Source organism: Delphinapterus leucas, chromosome 9 (genome assembly GCF_059928025.1).
Source record: "Delphinapterus leucas isolate spDelLeu-1000000601 "Yukka" chromosome 9, BTC_Dleu_Yukka2, whole genome shotgun sequence".
Classification (NCBI taxonomy): Eukaryota; Metazoa; Chordata; class Mammalia; order Artiodactyla; family Monodontidae; genus Delphinapterus; species Delphinapterus leucas.
In genome coordinates this window covers 90404836-90425355 of record NC_143137.1, presented here as the reverse complement: position 1 = coordinate 90425355, position 20520 = coordinate 90404836, and the positions used below count along the sequence as shown (strand labels likewise).

Here is a 20520-nt window from a genome sequence, read left to right as displayed (position 1 = left end):
GACCTGATGAAGGGAGGAGGTGAAGGAGACAGAAATGTCCAGCTGGCTTCAAGAGTATGTGATCCGTGCAGCCTCACAGGGCCTCCCACTCAGAAGAGTCCCTACTGGCACCATCTTGAAATCACTGATAATTTTTGAATGAGGGGCCCCACGTGCTCATTTTCCTTTTGTACTTGGTCCTGTGAATCGTATGGTCTGTCCTGTTCCCAGGTTTCTGCGTTCAGCTAAGGGTGGGGGGATCATGGTACTAGCAACTGCAACTGGAAGCAGAAGAGATGGGTGGAGGGATGAGTTCAGTTTTGCAGCCCATGTGCCTATGGGTCATCAAAGTAGTGATGGTCAATAGGCTGTTAGAAATTAGATGTAAATCGCAAGCCAGGTACATGCTAGAGTCATCCATGTGGGGCGTACCAAGGCCAAGGTGGTAGAGCCCTGGGATGTGGATGAAAGGGTGTAGAGGAGAAAGAAGCTGGAAACGGAACCTTCGGGAGCATTAATGTGTAAGGGATCAGAGAGGGAGAGAGAAAATGGGGGTGGGGGGCGGAGTCAGTCCTTTGGGAAATTTTTAGAGGGAACTGTGTCCTGGAAGCCAAGGAAAAGTCTTAAGAAGGGAAGAATTGTGAGGAACACATGCCACAGAATTATCCAATAGGGACACTGTCCATTGCATTTGGCAATTAGAGGGTTGGTGGTCATTACGGAGACCAGTGGTGGAGATGGAAGCCACATTCCAGTGGGATGGAGGAGAAACCAGGAGGAAACAAAAGTGAGTGCAGACTGTCCTTTTAAGAACCTGGGCTGTGAAGGCAAAGGGAGGAAAGGAGTAGAGGGGTGTGGAGAATAAAGCTTTTTGAATTTTTTTTTTTCCTCTTAACACGGGGGAATCGAGCAGGTTTGTGTGTGTGAGAGCATTGCTCTCAGGAGATGAGATGAGGGCACACTTTCCAGGGCAGAAGTACAAAAGATAAAGGTGGGAACGGAGACGGACACATTCATAGATGGAGTGGTCAGAATAGATGCATGCGAAAACAAACAAAAACCAACAAATCTAATTTTTTCAGTAATGGTAAGTTTACCACTGTAGGTGAAGTGTTAAGGCACACAGGGGACTTTCAGAGCGTGTTGAAGGTGCTTGCCCTCTGGGAAAGGACACTGACCTGCGACAGACAGAACTGCCGAGTAGCAGGGAGGGTTCAGCTGCTGTGAGAGCAGAGGCCGGTTTCCCCCAAAGAGGCAGAACCGAAGGCTGCCTGCAATTGGTATGGATGAAAAACTGTAATCAACTTTGGCCAAAGGGAGAATACATTTGCTTGTGAATCTTTTTTAAGTTCTGAAGAGCCTCCATCACAATATTAAGACCGTCGCAAGGGCACCCGCTCTCTCGGTGTTCAGGGCTGCGCAGATAGCACCAAGGATCCTGAGCATCGGGTAGAGGCAAAAATCTCCAGAGGCTGCAGCAGGGCAAGTCTCGATTTGGTGAATAATTAATGTATCACCAAGACGAGACCTAAGGCCTCCCTCCGTGGAAAGGATGTAGATAAACTCACAAAGCAGCTTACTCTGTGGTCTAATGATTAAACTTCCCTGGGCCCCTATTTCATTGCAACTAAGTTAAAAGCTGACCAACTGGCCACGTAAACGCTTCTCCCTGGCGTGATTAATTGGGAAACCAAATCTCCTGACTGGACTGACAACTAACTCTACTCCCCTCATTCCAGGGAGCACTTCTGCCCAGAGGACTAAAGAAAGCTCAAGCTCTGATTCCAGCCATTGCTAAGGCAGCAGAATTGGGTTAATTCACAGAAGGGGTGGCAGAATCACACCACCAGCCTCTCTTCCCTCTCCAACCCCTAGAAGGGTAAGCGTGTATTTACCCCTTATTTAACCAGACAGGTCACACGCAATGCTGCTGGAGACCCGACGTTAGAGGCTTGCTCGCACGTCTCACCATTTGTACACCATGGAATTCCTGTCTAGAATTTGCGAGGTTGTGCTTTGTGGAGGTTGTGGACAAGTGGTCTCATGAGAGACTTCCCAGCTTCGTGGCTGAGTCGACCCTTTCACGGTAAGATGGGAAAAAAGCGTCACTACCAAGAGCGGCGGTTCGAGAAGTTACCTGAATTCGAGCCATACGTCTGGATTTAGGTAAAAAGTAGATTGAAAAAAAAAAAAAAGATGGGTAATTCAATGCTGTGGCCACCTGGGTAGCAGGGACTCCAGGCAGGTCCTGAGCTGGTGCGCAAAGGCAGCGGAGCGAAGAGCACTTTCCTTCGTTCGAATGAAGACATCAGAGGTGGCGCCCAGCCCGGGCTCAGCAATACAAGGGGGCTTCCCTGCTTTCTCAGGAGCAAACCTGCCAGGTCGACCCTCTTTCTAAAGGGTTTAACCAGCCCTCCCGGAGCGCTGGGTGCCAGAGTTTATAGCCTTGGGCACCTCTTCATGACTCACTCCTTACAAATGTAAATGCACGAGCCCGTGCACCCGTAGGTCCCAACCCGCCTCCTCCGAGCACCTCCCGCCCCTGCCCTGCGCACCGCTCGGGACGCGCACCCTGCGGCCGCCCCGCAGCTCTGCGCAGGGAACGTTTAGAGCCACAGCCCCGCCGCGTCCACAGATGCGGCCTTAAAACAAAAGAGGCGCCGGGGGAGGGTTGGACCTGGCCCTCACCCCCTCCCCGCCAAGTCGGGGCCGCCCGCCCCCTCCGCCCCGGCTCCCCGTGTGCGCATGAGCAGAGGCGCCACCCTCGGTTCCTCCCAGGGCGAAACTTTCTAATTCCCTTCTTTGGGCTCCGGGGCTGCCAGGAGCCGGGAGAGCGCTCGCCCCGCTGGGTGAGGAGAACAAAGTGGCGGCGCGATTTTTCCCTCCCCATCCCCCCGCTTCCGTGGGAGCGGCAGGAAATGCGAGGGCCCCTCTCTTCTCCCTGAATATTTGCCTTTTTTTTCTCTCCCCCTCTCCAGAAAGGAAGACGGCGGAAAAGAGCCGGCGGCTCGGCGGCCGTGTCCTCCACTCCTCTGCTGTGTCCCCTCGGCTGCAGGGACTGGCCATGGGGCGGCTCCAGATGTTCGCATTCAGTTTCTTAGGTAATTCCGAGGAAACGGTGGGGGAAGGGCGTGGGCTTGGACGCGGGGAAAGAATAAACCAAGCTGTTGGTCCCAGCTTCGGGGGAGCCTGGGGGATCGAGAGAGGGGCCTGGTGGAAATTCTGCGCTGGGATTAAACGCCAGCGCCCTGGGTGGTAGCCGGGGACGGCGTGCGAGGATCGCAGGCGACTGCATCGCGGGGGGCTGTGCCAGAGCTCCGGGTGCTCCCGTGGCTGCCTCTCTGGGCTTGGCATCTCCGGCCCTTTCTCGGTGGGTGTCTCCGTCGCTGGGGTCAGGCTTCATGGGATGGAGGGCTCGCCAGAAGCCCATTTTCCGGGAAAGTGCCCCGGGCTGAGCGCAGGCTTCGTTCTGGGAACAGATTGGGGCCATGTGGCTTTAATTAAGCATCGCTGTTTGCCCCCGGATGGCGCCAGAAACAGCTGGACCGGTAGCGTCCCCGGAATGACGAATTGTTGAAGCCAATCCAAAGCCGCAGGGACTGTCCACCGGCCCCTCGCTCGGGAGAGTGGCGTCCCCCGCGAGCCCCACCATCCCCCGTCGCCCGGCGAAGCGCCCGCGTTCTCCGAGCGTGCATGCACACACACGCGCCTGCACGCTCACAGATTTCCGCGCACACACACGCGCTGTCACGCCGAGGATACACAGGCTGCCGCCTGCACGCGGGTTCACAGACACACACGTGCGCGAGTACGGGTGTGCGGCGTTTGGCCACCTGCCTCCCTGCGCCCAGGTCCAGGCGTGTCGAAGTGCCCGGAGCTGCTTCCCGGGCAGATTAGGGTGGGCGCGAGTGTAGGTGGGTTTCCTGGGAGTGATGCTCTCGGCTGCTGGACAAACTTGACGTCTCTGTTTCTGTCTGAATCCTCTCCACGTCCTGCCTTCCCGGCCTCGATCATCTCCCCATTGTGTCTCTTTTCTGTGTATCCTGCTTTTTTTCTGAATCTACTCTCTCCCCGCCCCTGCTTATTCCCTTTGCTGGGGCCCGCTCCCTGCTTGTGCCCTACCCTGTCGCCTGACCCTTCCACAGCCCTGTGCGGAGCCCAAGTGAGTGCTCAAGAACCCGAGTTCAGCTACGGCTGCGCGGAGGGCAGCTGCTACCCGGCCACCGGCGACCTTCTCATCGGCCGAGCCCAGAAGCTCTCCGTGACCTCGACCTGTGGGCTGTACAAACCCGAGCCTTACTGTATCGTCAGCCACCTCCAGGTGAGGGGAGAGATGGCTCCAGGCTCTGCGCGCGCGAGCCTCCTCCAGTCCAGACCGAAGGGGAAGGCTCAGGGGACTCCGCATCCTGCCAGCGATCCAGATAGGAAGCGCCGCAGCCAGGGAGTCCCGGGATTAGGCTGGTAGCTCTCACCCTTTTGCACTGTGGTGGCTCACAGTTTGCACAGTTGCATCCGCCAAACATTTCCTGCCGAGGCCACAGTCAGTGTGGAAAGGCAGGGCTGCAGACAGATCTGGTGGCCCCTGCCCCCAAGCCCTGACCTCTAAAAGACCCGTGTCTTTTTTTTTGTTGGTTGGTTTGGTTTGTTTTTTAATCCTCTTCTCTTTGGAAATGTATATAAAAGGTGGTTTAACCTCTTCTTTTTTATATACTGAGTGGTGATCTTGGGCTTTTCCCAAATCTTTCACTTGGATAAAGAGTATTCCAGCACTGACAGACACCTTGCAAGGTCACTCCCGTCATGGAGAAAAACACTCCAATGTTTTTGTCTCCTCATTTGGTGCTGTTCCCATCTACTTCCATTAGATAGCAGAATTAGATGCTTGCTTTTTCAGAATGCCCTGGTTGCCATGGTACCCAATAGAGGAGGACCAAAACGAAATTTCCGAGTGTTATCTGTTTCTAAAAGTAGACCCAGATCCTAGCTTTCAAAGGTCACGTTTTTAATAAAACTAATTTTAAAAGAAGGCACAGGGCTTCCCTGGTGGCGCAGTGGTTGAGAGTCCGCCTGCCGATGCGGAGGACACGGGTTTGCGCCCCGGTCCGGGAAGATCCCACATGCCGCGGAGCGGCTGGGCCCGTGAGCCATGGCCGCTGAGCCTGCACTCCGCAATGGGAGAGGCCACAACAGTGAGAGGCCGGTGTACCGCCAAAAAAACAAAAAAAAGAAGGCACAAAGCATAAACCACCCAGAATCAAAATCCCTTTCCTTGATTTTGAAAAGGGAGGCAGGTATCTCTGGCCTCTAAAGCCAGCATAAGGGTTAATCTCCTGCGCAGGGCAAGTGCCAAGCCACTTGCTCGAAACTTGGTCACTGCACCCACCTGCAGATCTGCCCTTCAGGAGTGGGACAGAATACCGTGTGGTTTGCAGGCAGATGCCTTCAAATGGAGTCACGTTTACAAAGCAGGAGGAGAGCCCATTCTGGAGACCTGATAAATTAAACCAAAGGAATGTGGTAAAGTGGATTCCACTTACTTGCTTCCAGGTTTATACGGAGATGTCTAGACTGCTTCCTCCTGATTAGAAGGGAGGCTGTAATTAAACTTTTTTTAAGTTCTGGTAATTGTTCTCCAGTATTAGTTTCCTTGGCTACAAGTTACTGAAGGCAGTTGATGTTACCTTTTCTAACATTAGCATGTAAATTTTACCTAAAATATTATGCTAACATTTACCTCCGAGGCCAGGACATCCTATAAATGAATCACCAGATCCTGAAGCCAGCTTTGACCAGAATGAGAATTGGATTATTTGCCTTAAAAGCAAGTAGAGCCAGACTCTCTGGTTTATGTGATTAGCCATGAAATTGTGGAGGACTCTTCAGAGATATTAGAGCCTAAAGAAAGGCACTGGGTGTGTACTTCTCTCAGACGTTGAACAGGTGAAAAATTGAGGCAGGAAGTGTAAGTATTTTGTCCAGGGTCCCATTGTATTCCTGACTTCTAGTTGGTACATCTTGCCAGTCTCTAAATCCTTTTGGGAGGAGGGTGATAAGTAATAGCTAGCTAAATAAATACAAACATAAAAAGTGCAGTCAGTTGATACTGTCCTTATAAGAATATCACCCTTGTTTGTAAGATGTGTGTGGGTCTCTGTAGATTTCCATCTCAGTGTCACTTTCAGACCTGAGAGTAATATGCATTTCAGAAAATCTTAGAGAGCAAAGCGTTATGTGGAAAAGGGAACTTTAAGTGATGCTGTTTATAATTCACAGTGATGCAGTGCAATGAGGGCTGTTTTGGCTGTGACCCCCATTTTAGGGAAAAGGAAAGTGAGAAGAGAGAAGTTCAAAGCTACTCTAAAACCTAAAGTATATTTTTAGTTCGGGTCCAATTTGGCGTTCTTTGAATTGGTCCCAGTTTTCAGTGCTCCCAACATGAGAGTCTGGTGTCCTCTTCCTGGATATTCTGAGCAGTTTGTAGGCTAGCCTGCTCGCTGCCACTGTGAATTCACTGCTGGGGCAGAGGAGAAGCTAAGAAATCTTTATCTGTAGTTCCCAAAGCTGCTTAAATATGTCTGCCTAATAACTGGTTTCTGCTTTATATAGGTTTTTGAAAATCAGGCCACTTGAACTGTTCTCTTTTTATTTTCAGTTTCCTTTATGTCAGCAAAAATTCTCTAAAAGCTCCTCTGCAGTTTGCTTCAAGAGTAAACTTCTCCAGCTATTGACTGAGATTAAGACTTAAGCCTAGAACTTTCATTTTGATTAAATTAATAGCTTGTGGAAACAATGCCGCCTTCTGCTTTTAACCTTGAAGTTGCAAGAGAAGAGGAAAATTTCAGGAGTATTTCATATTCAGTTAAGTTAAAAAGTGAAAGACGTATGACAGGTCATTTAAGTAATTTTGGCCCATGCATTTTTCTTGAAGCAAGTAGGTTGGGTTTTTGTATTGTGGGCTTGATTTTGGTGTGTGTGTGCGTGCGCGTGCGCGTGCGCGATTGCTTCCTAGACTCATAGAACTGACTTTGCTTTCAGGAGGACAAAAAATGCTTCATATGCAATTCACAAGATCCTTATCATGAAACCCTGAACCCTGACAGTCATCTCATTGAAAATGTGGTCACGACATTTGCTCCAAACCGTCTTAAGATCTGGTGGCAATCCGAAAATGGTATGTGGTTGGTATGGGGATAAGTTCCAAGGAGTGTGACTGGTCACCTGGAAGGGGTTTACGGACTACTGGGTGTTTGTAATTACGATTGGTTTCTCTATCCTGGAATTATGGCCTTTGACAGATTTACTGCCTGAAACACTAACTTCTCTTGGTAAAATCCGATCCTTCTTCCTGAAGTATGCACTTCCTATAAGAAAGAAGTCTTTCATGCGAGACCAAAGGAGTATTTCATAGTCTTCATACTGAGGGGGCCTTGGGGAGCGTGGGCATGGGCCGGGGGCAGTCTGGGGAGGGCGTGGGAAGGCCCTGCATCATCTCAGGCCCTTATTCCTCCACAAAACAGCATTTTTGATTTTCATCAACCCCAAAGGAAAGGGCAGAATCAACGCCCACCATCTTCTTTCCATCTAGAGAACATTTAATCATAGTACTCTGAGTATACATTAGATGTAGTTTTTCAGACTCAACGTGGATAATGACCCCAAGTCAGCTTTTCCAGTGAGTGTGTGAATCCCACCGTTTTTCCTTTCTTTGCCTCTTGGGTTTTGGTTTAATAAATTCATCAAATATGATGTTACTGTTGCGGTACAACTAAGCCCAAATCAGTTTTGCATTTGTTTCAAACTTGAATTCTGAAATTTGACGGTTAAAGGTAGAGTTAATGTGTTTGGCATTAACAATGTTACCATTAGATCTTTTGTTTTTAATTAATTTATTTTTGGCTGCGTTGGGTCTGTGTCGCTGCGCGTGACCTTTCTCTAGTTGGAACAAGCAGGGGCTACTCTTCATTGCGGTGTGCAGGCTTCTCATTGCGGTGGCTTCTCTTTTTGTGGAGCATGGGCTCTAGGTGTGCGGGCCTCAGTACTTGCGGCATGTGGGCTCAGTAGTTGTGGCTCGAGGGCTCTAGAGCGCAGGCTCAGTAGTTGTGGCACACGGGCTTAGCTGCTCTGTGGCATGTGGGATCTTCCCAGGCCAGGAATCGAACCCATGTCCCCTGCATTTGCAGGCGGATTCTTAACCACTGCGCCACCAGGGAAGTCCCGACCATTAGATCGTTTTTTACAAAACATTTATGAGAAAGGACTCTCGAAGAAGTGAATCTAAGCCTGGGCAGAGAAAGCCTGGGACTTCTTCAACCACATAGGGCTTATGACAAATGTGGGACGTTTCTGACTGTCCGCGTTTTTCCAGTGAGACCGAAAGACAATTAGAAGAAGGATGCCTCAACATCAGTATCAAGTTGATAGACAGTAAAATAGTTCATCACGTGCTATTGTTCTAGAGGAGGGTTTTTCTTGGTTACATCAGGACTTAATCAGTCTCTACAACTTTGAGTTTGTGGGACAAAAGAGGCCAAATGCCAGAAAGAAGGGATTTGCAAATAGAGGGGTTTGAGGGCGCTGTCACTCTGTCACAAGAGATCACACAGATGAGATTAGATGGATGGAACTTAGTTTTAGAAAGTCAGACTGAATGTTACTGTCCCCTCTCATCTCTCTGCTGTCTGATAGGTCACAAGTGCAGAGTTTGTTTAGGAATGTGATTTTATCTATTTATGTTTTGTCCAAGATGAGCTTTACGTGACGTGACGTGTTAAATTATCAGTGCTCAGGCCCAGAAACAGTCTTGGAATGTGCAGCTACGTTTAACTTACCCCTCATGATGCTTTACTCCTAGGTCCGACAGAAATCAAGTATACCATAGAAGAATGATCTCATTTCTTTTCTCCGTGGATTTTTCTTCCCATATTTAAAAAAAAAAAAACCTGCAGTGCTTTATCAGGTTAGGAATCTAAAATGGAATGCGCTTTTCAAGCCCACATTGCCGGATACGTTCTTATGTTACAGAACTGGTCCTAGTCTTGCTTGTACTTTACGCTATTTCGTTATCTCTTCATTTTAAACAAATAGTGCAGGTTTTTAAAAGCCTGGGAAAGGAGAGACAGATAGTTGCTTAGCTAACCTTGTCGTGGAGAGTAGGTTTGTAGTACAGTTTCTTTCTAATAAGTTAGATAAGGTTAGTTAGCACGGCTATGTTTTTCTTTAACATTCCAACTAACTCATATCCGTTCCAGTGACCACTTCCCCCCCACCCCCATCCCCAATTGACTTGGCAGTTGTCCAGTGGGAGAGTTTATTTCAAAAGTCCTACTGATTTCCCGAAAATACACCAGCCTGTGACATCATTCATCCCGACACATTCCTGTCTTCCTGCATTTAAGACTTCTTTTGCTTCAGAAGATGGACCCCCAAAAGCTCTCTCGAGCACAGGAAATGTGGAAAGGTCTCCTTCGCTAAACAGGCAGGCTTGAGGGCCCAAGGGATTGGGGAGGAGGTGCTTTCCGTCCCTGGAATTCCAGTGGATTGACCCCCAGGGCATAGTGCAGAGGCTCATTTGTTTGTTCAGGCTTTCCCCTGAAAGGGAAGATGTTAGTATTTGTTCTGGGCCAGTTTATTTATTTGACCCATTCTTTGTCTCTTTGGCATTGTTTCTCAGTTGTGGAAATGCACCCAAAGGCTTCTCCATCAGGGATAGGTTTTTCTAAATTGGAGTGTAACTCAGAAAACGTGGTGGACTCTTATTTGTTTTCTTTGCTGCTGCACAGAACAAAAGGAATATGTTTGTGTGGACTGGAAGAGGATTGTGTTCCTGGGCTTCAGACAGCAAAGCTGAACCCCTACTGTGCACAGGAAGTGCCCCCTCTTGTTTCGCCTTTGAGAGAGTCCCTTGGCTTAGTGGGTTGGGAAGACTTTTCATTTTTTTCCTAAGCAAAAGATGTCTTTCTTGACAGCAACTAAAGGCTGTCATTCTGACATTCTGCCAGATGTCTTGTTCCAGGGAACACATTCAATACGTTGAACTCCAGAATGGTTGATGAACAACTGAAGAATCATTCTGAGACGTGCTCCATCACCTGAATCAAGCCAGGGTTTTATCATTATTTATCTTATCTTCAGCTTAAGATGGACCGCAGAGAGAACTCCTATGCGGAGCCTAAGGATACTTGAAGAGAATTGTCTCAGTTGTTCACAGATGTTCCCGTTTACCTTGCTGTTTCCTTTTGTCTTTTCAAAAAAATCTCCTATAGGCGTGGAAAATGTAACCATCCAACTGGATTTGGAAGCAGAATTCCATTTCACTCATCTCATCATGACCTTCAAGGTAAGGTCTAACTTTCTCACAAATTCCCCTTTCAAAATGGATGGCTGTTGCGGGTTGGCCTCAGTGGGAACCTAAACATTATTGTTGCTATAAATTGGGATAATTGAACAGCTTTTCAACATGGGCATGAAGAACTACGCTTAACAGATACTCTCTCTTCATGGCAGTAAGTAGAGAGAGCCACTGTTCTAAGATGATTTGACTGTAAACTGTTAATTAGATATCCGTTTATTTCCCCATGGAGACAGGCAGCTTTGACCTGCTCCCAAATCATAGTAAGACATCTGGAGAGTCAGTCCCTGCTCCCTTGGGTTGATGTTTTAATGCTGACTTTGGTAACTGAAAAGGAAGTGTATTATCTTTGGTTTTCAAGGTTTTGCAAAATATGTGGGAACGGTTTTTGAGTTCCTTAAGAAATGTGCTTGCCTTCTTCAACGTGGATTTTTCCCATCCTTTTTCTTTGAGAGATGTAAAATGACTCCAGGACTAGGGAATGTCTGTGTACAAAGTCCCTTTGTTTCTTCTTAAGCAGCTGCCTGGAAATGACAGGCTTCACATGGCTTAAAGTACACGTTGGTGCACACGAAACCTATAATTTACTTATTGCTTCTCAGATTAAAATCACTTTTGAATCGTTTTCAGTTGGGGGCCTTATCTACACCTTCTCAGGTTTGGAAAAGGTGCCAGGGGTAGGTTTACAGTGTGGGCGGGTAGCCATGAAAGTCTTGCTTGTGTCCTCTGCCTAAGCCTGGGCGGCCAAGGGCCAGGGGTGGGCGTGGAAGGCACAGCGTGACTAGGAGGGATGCTGGGCTGCTGGTCCCCAGGCCTGAGCTCTTCATCCCCTTGCTCCTCCACGGGAACCTGCTGTTGCTGGTTGGGGTGGGCGGGGGGAAGGTTTACACGGTGGCACCTGGTCCCGCGAGGGATTAGGGAGGACTTTTCCTAAACCACGCCCTGTCCCTTCATTGGCCATATGCTCAACCTGGCAGTTAGAAGTGAGACTCAGCTTCGGATGTTGCCTTCACGTTATGGGACACCTAAAAATACTCAAAATCGTCTTTATGAATGTTTATGGTCCTATCTTTTACTTTGTTCATTTTCTCCTTGTAAAAGGTAAAACTACCTTTTATGGGTAGTTCGTTTATATCCAAAAGTCGGGTGGGCACATATCCTGTAGTTGAATACTCGTTCAAGTGAGTACAATGGGCCAAAGATGAAATTCTGTGCAGAAGTGCTGAAAGTCAAACAGAGGAGGTGGTGATTAAACTGAGACCTAAAGAATGGGTACAAGTTGGCACAACTCATCCTTTGGGCCCCTAGTTCACGTGTGAAAAGCAACATCTACAGGATTGCACAGATTTGGGTGTGACTCCCCATTCTGTCCCTTACTGGCACGTGTGGCCAGAGCTTCTCCTTCCTTTTTGGTAAAATGGGAAGAAAAATAACGCCTGCATTATAGGGATGATCTTACCACCGTGGCGTATAGTGGGAGCCTGATTGCTTTTATATATGCTGATGCTTGGCATGTAGTAATTGCTTTACAAATATGGCCTAAATAAGTGGATAAATGAATTCAGTCATCTTCTGTTTGTAAGAAACTGCCTTAGATTTTAAAGATAGCATGTTCCTGCTCTGCGCTGTCTGGAAGCTCCAGTCTCCTAGGGGAGAAATACGTACTTGCAAATAACTTACAGTACAAGGTAGGATGTGCTCACTGCTATAGCAGAAGTTCGGATAAAGTACGTGGGCAGGAAGGAGAGTGAGATTCATTTTTGCCTGGGATAAAGGAGAAAGCTTTACGAGGAGGGGACTGAGATTGCACTTGACCTGGGCCAGGAAGAGTGAGCGTGACTTTAGGGAGAGCAGGTAGAAGAAAAACCCTTCTTGGCAGTGTGAGAGCAAAGCTCTAGTGGTGGGACAGTTCGGGCAGAGTTTGTTCAACACTTACTATGTAGACGTGCCTTGAACTTGGGCTAGTGAAGGGAGGAGCGGGAAGTAAGGTTACAGCCAGAAGGACTTTGCTTCCTTGCTGAGGGGTGTGAACTTTATAGAAAATGGGGAGCCATCGACAGGAAATGAGACCTGTGTTTCAGGAAGGGAGCCAAGAGGAAATACAGAGGAGGGCCTGGGGCATGGAGACGAGAGGGCACAGAGGCAGGGGGCTCTAAGGTCAGCGGTAAGGGGGAGCTGGAACTGACTTAGGCAGGGGTGGTGTTAACGCAAAGGCTGCCTGTGGCTCTCAAGTAGGAGGAAGCCTCCTGCTGCAACCCGGAGTCCTGGCAGTGTGACTTGGAGAGCTTTTCCCAGTCCCACGTCGCCCCTTGCTGCCCTCTCTGCTACCCTCTGCTACTGTTGCCTTGGGGAGTCATTGCCGAGAGGAGAGCCCTTGTTTTCTAAGGGAGTCAGTCGGACCCTTTAGAATCAAAGACTCAGCCATGAATTGGAGAAGGAGCAGAAGCAGAACAGCAGAAGGCAGGGATGAATCAAAATTTACTGAGATGTCCAAGCTGGGGAACTAGGAGGGCGGTGATACCATTGAGTGGTGAGGGCAGGAAGGGGTCGAGGATGAAGAGTGTGTTTATTCCTTTTTTTTAAAAATTTATTTTATTGAAGTATAGTTGGTTTACAATGTTCTGTTAAGTTCTGCTGTACAGCAAAGTGATTCCATTCTGGAAACGAATGTATATATATATTCTTTTCCATTATGGTTTATCACAGGACATTGAATATACTTCCCTGTGCTATACAGTAGGACCTTGTTGTTTATCCGTTCTGTATATAATAGTTTGCATCTACTAATCCCAAACTCCCAGTCCATCCCAACCCCCTCCCCCTTGGCAGTCATAAGTCTGTCCTCTACGTCTGTGAGTCTGTTTCTGTTTCATAGATGTAAGCTCATTTGCGTCATATTTTAGATTCCACATAATAGGTGATAGTATATGGTATTTGTCTTTCTGTTTCTGACTTAGTGTGATAACCTCTAGGTCCATCTGTGCTGTTGCAAATGGCATTATTTCATTCACTTTTATGGCTGAGTAATATTCCATTGTATATATGTACCACATCTTCTTTATCCGTTCATCTGTCGATGGACATTGAGGTTGCTTCCACGTCTTGGCTTTTGTGAATAGTGCTGTTTTGAACACAGGGGTGCATGTATCTTTGAATTATAGTTTTGTCTGGGTGTATGCCCAGGAGTGGGATTGCTGGATCATATGAGAGTGTGTTTGTTCTAACTCGTGTTTGCGTGGACACGGCTGTTTACTAAGTGGATTAGATTTTCTTAGGGTAGCAAAACCCAGTTAGCATATCCACAGTCTGTTTTTGTTCATAGCCAAAGGTTTCCAAACTTACAGCTCTTTTGTTTAGTATAAATTCAGAGGCAGCTATGCAGCAGTGTGAGGCCTGAGAAGGTCAGTGACTCAGCAGTGAACATGGAAAGGCTTCCCTTCTGTAGGTAAAATGTGTTGTCCCAGTTTCCAGCAGCTTCCTAACTTCACAGAAAATTGGATAACTCGTCAATGGCCTTTTGGGACTTAGAAGGTTCCAGAAGGGAGAGAGAAGGAAGCATAACCAGGACTGGCTATAAGGCTTTTCCTCTCTGCTGTCTTGTGCCACAGAGACATCAGGCTAGTCTCTCTCCAAAGTGTTGCCACCCACGAGGCAGGTCCCCTGGGGAGTTTGCCTTGGTTCAGTTATTGGGTTTTTTCCCCCTTTGTTTAAAATTTTTAGTCTAATACTCTCTTGGGTTTAATAAAGTATCATTTTCTCGTATTTCTGAATAGGTTAAAAAAAAACACCTGAGCAACTAGTAAATGTATAAGTCAAGGAATCTGTCGAAATGTGACTTTTCATTTCCTTACCCTTGTCTCCTTTTATCCGTGAGAAATACCATCAGGATTATGAAGGATGGTGCAAGGAGAGCTGGGCAGGTACTAGTTTTCACCCTTAGTTGTCACCGAGATTTCTGTCAAGCATTTGTTTTATTTTTTTTTTTTATGGTCCTGTTCAAGTTCTGGTATTGGTCGTCTTGGCCCCCAACGTTTACTCTGTTTAAAATTTTTTTTTATTTTTATGTTTTTTTTTTTTTTTTTTTTTTTGCGGTGCGCGGGCCTCTCACTGCTGCGGCCTTTCCCGCCGCGGAGCACAGGCTCCGGACGCGCAGGCTCAGCGGCCACGGCTCACGGGCCCAGCCGCTCTGCGGCATGTGGGATCTTCCCGGACCGGGGCATGAACCCGCGTCCCCTGCATCGGCAGGCGGACTCTCAACCACTGCGCCACCAGGGAAGCCCTATTTTTATGTATTTTTAAAGGTTACTTTCCATTTACAGTTATTAGAAAATATTGGCCGTACTCCCTGTGTTGTACAACACAAAACATCCTGGAGCCTGTCTTCTACCAAGTAGCTTGTGCCTCCCACTTCCCCACCCCTCCATCGCCCCTCCCCCGCCCCCCACTGGTAACCCCTAGTTTGTTCTCTGTATCTGTGAGTCAAGCACTGGTTTGAATTCAGAAGTGAGTGTCTCTGTTGAGCTTCCGTTTGCTGAGTTGCCTTAACTTTCTTGATCTTTCTCCATCGTCATCTGACTGCCACTTCCCGAAAGGCACTTACCCTGTTCATCACTGTTGAAGCTTTTGCCTATTTTTAGTGCTCATTCTGCTTCATCTCTTTTTCCCCGTTGCCGCTGTTCACCACACCCTCCTAAATCTCCATCCTGCCTCAGCTTCCAGAATTCTTGTCTTTTTCTTCCTTCCTCTCTGACATCCATTTTTCAGGCTTCTATTACACCATTAGCCAGTGAGGCAAAAAAGATCTTCATTCAGCCTGGATTTGAAAGGTCTTCATTCAGTCTGGACTGAAATCTCTCTGCCAATACCTGGCGAGTTAACTAATGTCCCTGAGCCTCGATTTCCTCATCTGTCAGACAGATGTGTTGTTAAGGTATATTAGTTTGCCAGGGCTGCCATAACACAGTAGCACAGACTGGGTGGCTTGAACAACAGAAATGTATTTTCTAGGGTTCTCAAGGGACAAAGTTTGAGATCAAGGTGTCGGCAGAGTTGGTTTCTTCTGTGGCCTCTTTCTCTCCTTGACTTTTAGATGACTGTCTTCTCCTTGTGTCTTCACCTGGTCTTCTGTCTGGACCTGTCTGTGTCCTGATGTCTTCTTCTCAGAAGGATACCAGTCATATGTGATTAGGGTCCACTCCAGTGGCCTCACTTTACTTTAATTACCCCTTTAAAGACCCTATCTTCAAATACAGTTATAGTCTGAGGTACTAGGGATTAGGTCTTGAACATCAGAATTTGGGAAGGACACAGTTCAGCCCGTAATGGAAGGTTAAATGAAATAATGTGATTAAAGTTCCCAGCACCCCTCTCTTGTCTTCTACTAGCGCTTTGTTGATGTTGGAGCACTGACTTGGCTCTCTTTTATCTTGTCCTTTTCTTTTTGAGGGGAAATTAAATATTTGGAGGTTTCAAATACTGTATGTATACAGTGCCTCCCAAATCCATGTTTCAAGTTCCATTCTCATAGCTGAGTCCAAGACCACTGTTACCAGTTGTCCAGTGGGCGTCTCGATTCTGAGACCTTGCACGTAACTAGACCCAAACTACATGCCTTTGCTTCTCTTCTGTATCTTTGTTAGTAGTAGCGCACACGCCCACCTACCTAAGCTCAGGGGTTCCTGTTTCTTTCTTCTCCCTCCCTTTCCACTGGAATCAAACTGATCACCAAGTGCAATCCAGCGTATTTTACTTACAGTAAATTTTCAGAGCAGTCAGTCCCATCCCTTTATCGCAGTCCACACTGTAATGCTTGAGTTAAGACCATCTTTTTTCTGTTCACTTGGTTCCCTGGTCTCTTGTTTTGTCCATGTCCAGTAACTGCTGGAGTTGTTTTTCTGAAGTGCAGTCTAAGCATTTCATTCTGTTCACTTAAATGTTTCAGTATTCCCCTTCATTGCATAAAGATAAAGTAAACCCCTTAGCATGGCAACAAATTCCTTCCCAACCAACCCCTCCTGCCACCTGTAACCACCTCTACCCACTGTCCGGAAAACACCCAGTTACCGTTTTAAGATAAGTTTGATGCCATCTTCTCTCTGAAGCATTCCCTAGGGTGTGTGTGTGTGTGTGTGTGTGTGTGTGTGTGTGTGTGTGTGTGTGTGTGTGTGTGTACGCACGCACGCATGCTAAAATATATGTAGCACAGAATTTGCTTTTTTAACCATTTTTAAATGTGCGGTTCTGATGGCCGTAGGTGTATTCACAGAGCTGTGCGACCAACGCCACTGTCTGCAGCACGTTTTCGTCACCCCAGGTAGACACCCTGTACCCATTAAGCAATAGCTCCTCATCACTCCCTCTTCCCAGCCCCTCTTTTTTTTTTTTTTTTTTTTGGCGGTACGCGGGCCTCTCACTGCTGTGGCCTCTCCCGTTGTGGAGCACAGGCTCCGGACGCGCAGGCTCAGCGGCCATGGCTCACGGGCCCAGCCGCTCTGCGGCATGCGGGATCTTCCCGGACCGGGGCACGAACCCGTGTCCCCTGCATCGGCAGGTGTACTCTCAACCGCTGCGCCCCAGGGAAGCCCCTTCCCAGCCTCTCTTAACCTCTAACCTACTTTCTGTCTCTATGTACTTACCTATTCCATATGTTTCATATAAGTGGAATCACACGGTTATTCTTCTGTGTCTGGCTTATTTCACTTAGAGTAATGTTTCCGAGGTTCATCCATGTTGTAGGAAGTATCAGAATTTCATTCTTTTTTATTGCCGAATAGTAGTCCATTGCATGTATATATCACCTTTTGTGTGTCTGTTTATCCACTGATGGACACTTGAGTGGTTTCCACTTGTTGGGGATTGTGAGTGATGCTGCTCTGACTGTTCATGTACAAGTCTCCATTTGAGTCCCTGTTTTCAGTTCTTTGGGGTGTGTAGCTGGAATTGCAGGATTCTCTAGCTTCTTGAGTTAGTAATTCCTTCCTCTTGTTTTCCCAAAGCACACCACATGTGACTCTATTATAGTGTTTGACGAATTGTTTTGTAAATAATTTCTGCCCATTCCTGTACCTCATTGGACAGCATTAGTTACAGCATTTAGACCCCTGTCTGGTACCGAGTAGCTGTCATTACACATCTACTGAATGATTAAACGAATTAATGAAAGAAGGAACACTCAAGCTATAGCAGTCATGTCATGGGCATGGTGGCTAAATAAACCAAAACTTGTATGCTATTAAGGCCTATTTATAATCAGCTTCTAAGGAGGAACAGCTTATAAATAAATAAATAAATAAAGGGGAACAGCTTACTAGTCTCTGGTAGGGTGGGAGAAAGTGCAAAATTTAGAGGCAAGACACTTTCCTGTGAAAAGAGGCTCCATGGAACAGCTTGAAATATTTGAAATCCAGCCACAGTCTGAAATACCAACCACATGCAGTCAGGGTTTGTGGCACACAATTGAATGATATTTTCCTCTGAGATTTTAAAATACAGATTACCAATAAAAGCGTCCAATGAGTCTCTTCCACCCTGCCTTTAGACGTTCCGTCCAGCCGCTATGCTGATAGAACGATCGTCCGACTTTGGAAAAACCTGGGGTGTATACAGATACTTTGCCTATGATTGTGAGAGCTCATTTCCCGGCATTTCCACCGGTCCCATGAAAAAAGTCGATGATGTAATTTGTGATTCCCGATATTCTGACATTGAACCCTCAACGGAAGGAGAGGTTTGTTTGTTCTTTTTGTTTTCCATTCTACTTACAAATCTAGCTTTTGATCATTGCAAAAATACCAATTACTCTTATATCTATTTTTAGGTGATTTTTCGTGCTTTAGATCCTGCTTTCAGAATAGAAGATCCTTACAGTCCAAGGATACAGAGTAAGCTTGTTTTCAAATAAGAGCTTTAATGAAGAACAGCAATCATGGGAGAATGCTTACCCAGAGCACTGCTACCCAGAATCTAAATATCAAGTGCTAATTCCACCCTCTCCATTTCCTTCTTTCTTTGCAATGCTCTTGAAATTGGCAGTTATCAGTCCTCACTGAAGGGGAACACGTTTTGATAAGAGTAACAGGTTTGTGTCATAAGACCCCAAACCATTATGCTGGTCATAATACCTTATTTATTGCTCAGTATCATATATATATGACATGTGTGTATATGTATATATATCGCATATATGATATATATCATATATTATGCATACATATATATAATTATGTATATACAGGTACAGATTAGGCCATTGTAACAAGGTGTCCCCAAAAATGCAGTGTCTCAAAAAAGTTGACTTCTCTCTTACGAAATCACCGAGGGAGATTTACAGATAAAGTACCGTTCGCTTGCTGCAAGCAGGCTTACCAGTTAAAATACAGGATGACACCCGGTTCAGTATGAATTTTCAGATAAGTAACAAATCATTTTTTTAGGATAACTATATCCCATGTGATATTTGTGACTGGTTCGACGAGCCTATTGCGTGCAATATTTGTGGTTAGTATAACCATGTGATATTTGGGACATACTGCTGCTGCAATGATTGTTTATCTGAAATTCAAATTTACTGAGCATCTTGTATTATTATTGCCAAATCTGGCAACTGTAGCCATTAGGTCACCCAGGTTCCCTCTGTCTTGTAGTCTGTATCCACATGGTTAGACCTGGATCAACCCCACCCTGTCCTTGTCCCAACCTGTGGGAGGGGACAAGTAAAGAGCAAGCCACCTGAAGCCTAACATCACATCCGTTCACGCCCCATTGGCCAAAATTAGTCCCCTGGCTATACCGCAGGAGATGTGAGATGCTCTAGCTGGTGGCTGTGTGCACTCGCAAACTCTTGGCTAGAGCTCTTATTGTCAAAAGAAGAAGAGAAAAAAGAATCCTGGGGGAAATTTTGAGGTCTCAGCCACATTCAGTGTGCTCATTAAGATGAGGGTTGCAGTTGCATTTCACAGATGAGTCAACTGAGGCTCAGAGTTGGACTCACACGTATAAAGTGACGTGGCTATTTAATGAGAGATCCTGAACGCACGTGTTATGATTCTTAGAGCAGACTGCTTTCCAGCATCCAGCAACCACGCTCATGTCTTTACAGAAATACATTTTGATCTTCTTGGTAGGCAGAATGGGCTTTGGAATCCGGCACAGCTGGGTTTAAGTCCCAGCTCCAGCATATTAGAGCTCTGTGGCCTTGGGCAAGTCATTTACTTACAACTTTTTTTTAGCTTCTACTTTTTCATCTGTAAATGGAGAGTCATATTGACCTTCTGGTTGCTGTGGACGTAAAATGAGTAATGTATATAAATGACTCACCAAGGTGCCCAACGCATAGAAAATGTTGGGTCTGTGAAGCTGCTGCCGCTGTCGGTGTCGTCACTGCCACCAGCTGTCACTCAGGCCTTCTGTAGACCGGGTCCTGCACCTCAGAGTGAGGATAAGGCCCCCTCTCCAGCTACTGAGGTGCAGTCAGTTGAGCAGAGGTGGGGTGAGGTCTTGCTGGTTTTTCTCAGTGGGGCATGGCCCTCCTTTGAACCAAAGCCCCGTGGCACTTCCCGGCTCACAGCAGGGGAGAGTAGAATGGAAGGAGTCCAGGGAATATTGCCAGAAAAGTGCTGTTTCCTCACTTAATTTTACATATGGCCCAGACCGTGTCTGGTCTGTAATTTATTAAATTCATAGAATGTACATTCTGGACATTCTGTTGTCAAACAAATATTTATTTATTTTAAAGTTTTTATTTTTAAGATTTTATTGGAGTATAGTTGATTTACAATGTTGTGTTTTAGGTGTACAGCAAAGTGATTCAGTTACACATATACATATATTTGTTATTTTTCAGACTGTTTTCTCATATAGGTTATCCCAGAATATTGAGTAGAGTTCCCTGTGCTATCCAGTAGGTCCTTGCTGGTTATCTGTCTTGCATATAGTAATGTGTGTGTGTTCATCCCAAGCTCCTGATTTATCCCTCCCCCACCCGCTGCCATGTTTCCCCTTTGGTGAGCATAAGTTTGTTTTGGTTATCTGTAAGTCTTTCTGTTTTGTAAATAAGTTCATCTGTATCATTTTTTAAAATTAGATTCCACATATAAGCGATATCATGTGACATTTGTCTTTCTCTGTCTGACTTCCTTCACTTAGTGTGATATCAAACAAAAATTTAATGGTACATGCAGCCCTGTGCCATTTCT

The 20520-nt window shown here is 46.5% G+C and overlaps 1 protein-coding gene across 1 annotated transcript in view; it reads left to right on the top strand.

Annotated features, from left to right (window-relative positions):
- The first annotated feature begins 2770 nt into the window (after positions 1-2770).
- LAMB1 (laminin subunit beta 1) overlaps positions 2771-20520 on the top strand; it is an 83381-nt gene continuing 65631 nt past the window's right edge. Inside the window, exons 1-7 of the mRNA XM_022593003.3 lie at positions 2771-2828; positions 2958-3080; positions 4125-4300; positions 7015-7150; positions 10242-10315; positions 17865-18053; positions 18144-18207. Coding sequence (XP_022448711.1) covers positions 3044-3080; positions 4125-4300; positions 7015-7150; positions 10242-10315; positions 17865-18053; positions 18144-18207 — 676 coding nt within the window. The 5' untranslated portion in view covers positions 2771-2828; positions 2958-3043. The remainder of the gene's footprint in view (positions 2829-2957; positions 3081-4124; positions 4301-7014; positions 7151-10241; positions 10316-17864; positions 18054-18143; positions 18208-20520) is intronic.